At 33.0% G+C, this 7500-nt stretch overlaps 1 protein-coding gene across 1 annotated transcript in view; it reads left to right on the top strand.

The window, feature by feature from the left end:
* The window catches only part of LOC137615757 (uncharacterized), an 81801-nt gene that overhangs the window by 20569 nt on the left and 53732 nt on the right, over positions 1-7500 (top strand). Inside the window, 5 exon segments of the mRNA XM_068345467.1 lie at positions 345-509; positions 1682-1828; positions 3941-4103; positions 4550-4842; positions 6005-6187. Of these exon segments, the coding sequence (XP_068201568.1) occupies positions 345-509; positions 1682-1828; positions 3941-4103; positions 4550-4842; positions 6005-6187 (951 nt within the window).

Raw genomic sequence — 7500 nt, 5'->3', positions numbered from 1 at the left:
TGAATGAAAAATACACAAAACTGAATATATTCAAAATGGTCTAACTAGGGAAAGATATTTCCAACAATATGTCAAGATCTCGTAATGCTGTTTTGGATGTTCTTTGGATCAGTTCTTAAGTGAAAGGTTAATTCCTAACTTGACAAAGATTTTTTTATGTTATATTTTGAATAAAAAATACATAAATTTTTATTGTATTTAAAATGAAAAGATGTTTACTACAATACATCAAAATCTAGTAATGCTATTTTGAATGTTCTTTGGAAGAGCTATTAAGTTTCCGATTAACCATCAAAAAGATCCCATTTCTTGGAGTATTTTCAGCATCCTTCTAATTCTCCCAGGTAATCGATTACCTTCTGGTGCAAGACCCTCCAGCCGTGGCAGGAGTTGCTACCTTGCTCGAAGGCCTGAAGGATGGAGCTCCTCAACTCTTCGAGAGGCTTCTGGAGAAGAGCTTACCTCATCTCTCTCCTGCCGAGGCCTGTGAGGATGGTCGTCATGCTGAAGTAAGCCTGGGATTATTATTATTATTATTATTATTATTATTATTATCATTATTATTATTATTATTATTATAATTATTATTATTTCTATTATTATTATTATTATTATTATTATTATTATTATTATTAACATTATTATTCTTATTATTATTGCCATTATTATTATCATTATTATTACTATTATTATTATTATTATTAATATTATTATTATTATTATTATTATTATTATTATTATTATTATTATTATTATTATTATTTTTATTACTATTATTATTATTATTATTATTATTATTATTATTATTATTATTATTATTATTTTTATTATTTTTATTACTATTATTATTATTATTATTATTATTATTATTATTATCATTTTTATTATTATTATTATTATTATTATTATTATTATTAATATTATTATTCTTATTATTATTGCCATTATTATTATTATTATTATTATTATTATTATTATTATTATTATTATTATTATTATTATTATTATTATTATTATTATTATTATTATAGTGCAACGTAAAATACGTAGGCCCATAACCAACAACTTTGATCAGCTACTCAAAAAATATATTAGATAGGTGTAATAAGTCAATACTGGTAACTTAAGGAGTCGGATTCTACACTTGGCCTAGGTTTGCTAGGTCCGTAGATCGGACCTGGCCTACTGACCACTAGTCCGGCTATATATATATATATATATATATATATATATATATATATATATATATATATATATATATATATATATAATTTCCAAACAACTATTTAGAAGTCAGTAGTTATGAAATTGTTATGCAGAAGGAAATAACAGAAGCTTTATACATACATATATATATATATATATATATATGCATATATATATATATATATATATATATACATACATACATATATATATGTACAAATATAAATATATGTATATATATATATATATATATATATATATATATATATATATATATATATATAATGCTCTGCCAAATATTTATGAAATTATGCTAGATTCGAGACAGAATATTTAGTGAATATTCCCTATGATCAAAGAACTAACAGAATGCCTTCATAGAATAAAAAAATCAACGTGAAAAATAATGTTTAATAGTCAACAAATAGTTATAAGAACCAAAAATAAGAAAGGCAAACTTGTCCCTCTTTTTCAGGCTGTGAGAGTCCTACGTGTGACGCGGGGGTTGAGTTCCCGCCCTTACGGCTACGTGGCGTCCTTGCGTCCGTGTTTTGCTACGGAGGATGTCGGAGTGGCCGTCGCTGCCATGGATTCCTTGACGTCGGTGGACTGCGATATTCAGGTTTGTTTAAATAGATAAGTCGTTGTTAAGTCATGTGGATATATTTCTCTACCTCAGACAATGGTATGATGAATCATACGTGCTTTATTATATTCATATTGATCATTGTATCTGCATTTCCCTTTATATGATGAAGAATGATGGTTGATTCACATTATTGGTCAGGTCTCGCCCCGTTCTCACTCCAGTCACGGTCCGGTCAAATATTGTTACATGATTTTAAATGGAAGCATTTTCACACTGGCGCTCCGGTCCTTCTCGAACCGAGAAGGAACCGAGACTGGACCGATAGTGTAAACACCCCAGTACATAGACAGAACCGAGACTGAACCGAGACTGGAGCGTGACCGGACCGATAGTGTGAACACCCCAGTACATAGACCGAACCGAAAGCAAACTGAGACTAGAGCATGACTGGACCGATAGTCTGAACACCCCAGTACATAGACCGAGCCGAGACCAAACCGAGACTGGAGCGTCACCGGACCAATAATGTGAACACCCCAGTACATAGACCGAACCAATACCGTACCGAGACTGGAGCGTCACCGGACCGATAGTGTGAACACCCCAGTATATAGACCTAACCGAAAGCAAACCAAGACTGGAGCGTGACCAGACCGATAGAGTGAACACCCCAGTACATAGACCGAACCGAGAACGAGCCAAGACTGGAGTGTGACCGGACCGATAGTGTGAACACCCCAGTATAAACACAGAACCGAAGGTAAACCGAGACTAGAGCGTAACCGGACCAATAATGTGAACACCCCAGTATATAGACCGAACCGAAAGCGAACCGAGACTGAAGCGTGACCAGACCGATAGTGTGAACACCCCAGTATATAGACCGAAGTGAGAGCAAACCGAGACTGGAGCGTGACGGGACCGATAGTGTGAACACCCCAGTACACAGAGCGAACCGAGAGTGAAACGAGTCTGGAGCGTGTGAAGACCCCAGTATGTAGATCGAAGTGAAAGCAAACCGAGACTGAAGCGTGACCGGACCGATAGTGTGAACACCCAAGTATACATAGAGAGACCGGGAGTGAACCGAGACTGGAGCGTGACCAGAGCGATAGTGTGAATTAACGCTAAGTGTCTAAAGAATTATGAACAGATTTTTTATACTATTGAATACTAAGGTTGTGCTAAGATATTCTTGAAACTATATCAGAGGTCCACTTTACCTCCACATAGTCTTGATACTATCAAAAGAGAAGATAATGCTAACATATTATTGAAATGCCATAAAGAATTAAGGTTATGCCAACAAATTACCAGGGCTCTATCAAAATCAAATGTTAGACCAGTATGTTCTTGGAACTTTGAAGTCAAGATCACCTCAGCATATTCTTGAATACTCATCTAACCATTGTATATAACAGTTTTTAAACTTTTATAAAGGCTAGTGCCATGTCAACAGAGCCTTGAAACTAAGAAATGTGTTACATGAACATAGTTTTGTGTCACTCTAAGTGCCTCAGGTTATATCAGTATAATGTTTGGACTTTTATAAATTAGGATTATACCAACATAGTTTTAAAAACTTCCTCAGGAGTTAGAGTTACATCAATATATTCTTGAGACTCAGCGTTTAAGGCTGTATCAAAAGTCATGAAACTCAAAACCTAAGGTTACATCAACATAATCTTGAAAATTCAGATGTTAAAGGTATATTAGTAATGTCTTGAAGGTTTCCTGGATCAAAGGTATATCAACATAATATTGACACACTTAGATTTTAAGTTTATATCAGTAATAGCAAGTTTCTCTCAAAATTTAAGATTATATCAGCAATCTCAACATGAGATTCACTGTTAAAAATGGGCAATAAAAAAACGATAAATGCCTGGCAACATTTATCTAAGGAATTTGACCGTTTTCAAAACAGGTATATTGACGAAAATGATTGATATTACGGTAACCAACCTGTAAAAGATAATAACAAAGTAAGGTAAATTTATGGTCGCCTGTCTTTTACTGAAATACGGATAAGAACATTATAATCTAACGAAGAATATCCTATTAAGATTACTGATTTTTTTTAAGTGTTACATCAACTTCAAAACTCTATCAATAACTTACTTGTGCTTTCCTTTCTAATACCAGGGAGTAACGGAACTGCAGAAGCTAGGATTAGCGAGTCCTTCGGATCCAGAGATCAGGATCGCGGCCTACAGGGGACTTGTGCACTGCCTGCCGGAACAACCAGGGCTCCTGGAGGTTGTAACCGATGCCCTAGACCCAAACCACGACCTATTCTCCACACAAGGTAAAGATCCTATTGGAATATTGATTTTTGGAGAGACCAAAACACTTTAATAATAATAATAATAAGAATAGGAAGTGGGGAATATGGGGAAAGGAAGAGTACCCCTGGATACAATCCAGTTTATAGCTGAAAGGCAGGTACTCGGGATGGGAAAGATTAAGGAAATAGGGAGAAAGAGAAGTACAGGAGAAGAATAAAAGAGTAGGGCAGACCCTCTTGCAATATTAGGGAATTTGTATTATCATCAATGAATTAAGTCCAAGGACTTAGACCGAATTTGACATATTTGGGACATCTAAAGTAGTTAATTAATAATGCTGAGAATATTTACTTTATTTATGGTAGGCCTATCAGATTATTATTATTATTATCATTATTATTATTATTATTATTATTATTATTATTATTATTATTATTATTATTATTATTATTATTATTATTTTCAGTTGGATCCTACGTCTGGAGCCACGTCCAGACGGTCCTCAACTCGGACGACCCAAGTGAATTCGCGCTGAAGGACCTGCTCTTAGGATCCGAGGTCATCGCAGGATCTCGTGACCCCGTGTTGTATGACCCCAGGCAACACTCTCGCCACCTTTCCCACACCGTAGACATCGATTTCCGGTCATCCCTCACCTTCTCCTTTGACCTTATTTGGGGTCGGTACTCGCCGGCTCCGAGGTCAGTCTACGTGAAGGTGGCTTTGCATCAGGATGGGGAAACTTATGAACTTGGCCAGGTATGTTTATGAGTCCTGAGAGAGAGAGAGAGAGAGAGAGAGAGAGAGAGAGAGAGAGAGAGAGAGAGAGAGAGAGAGAGAGAGAGATACATTCTATATATATCATATATATATATATATATATTATATATATATATATATATATACATATATATATATAATATGAGAGAGAGAGAGAGAGAGAGAGAGAGAGAGAGAGAGAGAGAGAGAGAGAGAGAGTGATACATATATATTGCATATATATTTAGATATATATATTTATATATAATATATATATATATATATATATACAGTATATGTATATATATATATATATATATGAGAGAGAGAGAGAGAGAGAGAGAGAGAGAGAGAGAGAGAGAGAGAGAGAGCGAGAGAGAATATGAAAATAGGCTTCATATACGTTTTATCTTCTAAATAGTTTATACTCCATTGGCCTATTTTAAATGTACTCAATTTGAAGTACAAATAGAGTGGAACATTAACATATCATTTATAAGCCATAATGTTAATTAAATGTCGAATCAACCTCGAAAAATAGCCGCTTCATATTAAGGTAAAAAAGTTAATTCTTCCATTGAAAGAAAAACTAATACATTTGTCTATAGTCCATTTCTTTTAGCGATGCATATTTGCACCGACTCGCGGCCGGTGCCCTTTTAGCTCGGAAAAGTTTCCTGATCGCTGATTGGTTAGAATTATCTTGTCCAACCAATCAGCGATCCGGAAACTTTTCCGAGCTAAAAGGGCACCGCCACGAGTCGACTCGTGGCGGTGCCCTTTTAGCTCGGAAAAGTTTCCGGATCGCTGATTGGCTCGGGAAAGTTTCCTGATCGCTGATTGGTTAGAATTATCTTGTCCAACCAATCAGCGATCCGGAAACTTTTCCGAGCTAAAAGGGCACCGCCACGAGTCGACTCGCGGCGGTGCCCTCTTAGTTCGGAAATGTTTCCTGATCGCTGATTGGTTAGAATTATCTTGTCCAACCAATCAGCGATCCGGAAACTTTTCCGAGCTAAAAGGGCACCGCCGCGAGTCGGTGCAAATATGCATCGCTAAAAGAAATGGACTATAGTTCTTCTCTTAGCTGATCGGTTGCCTTCAATGTCCTCCGCTCTTATGATGCCAGATAACCTAATAATCAATCGATCGACCTGCACAGGTGATGCTGAGAGTGACAGGCCTCGAAAGCATGATGCTCAACCTGCCAGGCGTGAAGAGTCTGATTGATGCTGCTACTGACGTGGCCCGTCATCTCTGGGAAAAGGCTTCGAGCTTCGTCAAGGAAACTTTCAGGACGAAGAGGGAAATAACACATGTGCAAATCGCTGAGTTCATCGATCATGTGAGTTTTATAATTTTGTTTTTATGTTTTGATATTTTATTTGTAAGTCTACAAATTATTTATGGGGTGAAAGCTCAGTTTATAATTTCGTGTAATTTCTATTATTATTAAATTTATTTTTTTTAGTTATTTTTATTAGTTTCATTATTTCTATTAATTTTATTATTTTCATTATTTTCATTGTTTTCATTGTTTTTACTTCATTTTTCATTATTTTTATTATTTTTCATTATTTTCATTATTTTCCTTATTTTTCATTATTTTGATTATTTTTACTATTTTTATCATTATTATTATTATCATTATTATTATTATTATTATTATTATTATTATTATTATTATCATTGTTATTATTGTTATTATTATTATTATTATTATTATTATTATTATTATTATTATTATTATTATTTTTAAATTAATTTTTTTCTTTTATTATTTTTATTATTCTTATTATTTTTTTATCGTTTTTATTTTTTTTATTTTTTCATTATTTAATTTTTCATTTTTTTTCATTTTTTATTTATTATTATTATTATTATTATTATTATTATTATTATTATTATTATTATTATTATTATTATTATTCTAAGGCTATGAAAATATATGAAGCATATTTACTTACTTGCCATACATGATGAAAAATATGTTTCATGAATGAATGTATATAATTATTTTTGAAAACTTCCCCCTGAAGCAGTATTTTTTTTTTTTCATAAGAAAAGTTTCTCAATCATTTACTTTTAATTTGAATTATAGTTTTCATGAGCTGCTTATTATGCATTTATTGTTAAAGGCAACGTCTCTCCTTTATTTACTTTTCATTTAAATTATAATTTACATGAGCTGTTTATTTATGTATGGATTGTTAAATTTAATCTAACATACTTAATTTGCAATTTTTTTCTGCAAAAGCCATCCAATAAGCATGAGCTGATTAATTTGCGAAAAGTGAGAAATTTTAAATGTTTTTCTCTGAGCTGTTTAATCTGCTCGAGATGTTTAATTTTCTAGAGATGTTTGATTTGCTTGTGACGTTCAATTTGTACACTCTTTAAACTAATTCTTCTTGCCTTAACAAAGTTTTATCTGAGCTCCTAAACTAACTTTCGAAACATTTTGTCTCAGATTTAATGATTTTTCTGAGAATAATTTTTAGATGATCCTCTTTTACAAGCTATCTTCTCTCTGGATAAACTAATTTAGAAGTATATATATATATCTGTTTTTTCCCACAACGAAACCAATTTGTTTTAATATGCTCAGAATTATCTTCAAATTACAAGCCATCTTCTCTTTGGATAAACTAAATTAGA

This window comes from Palaemon carinicauda, chromosome 2 (genome assembly GCF_036898095.1).
Source record: "Palaemon carinicauda isolate YSFRI2023 chromosome 2, ASM3689809v2, whole genome shotgun sequence".
Taxonomy (NCBI): Eukaryota; Metazoa; Arthropoda; class Malacostraca; order Decapoda; family Palaemonidae; genus Palaemon; species Palaemon carinicauda.
This window is presented reverse-complemented; position numbering and strand designations above follow the sequence as displayed.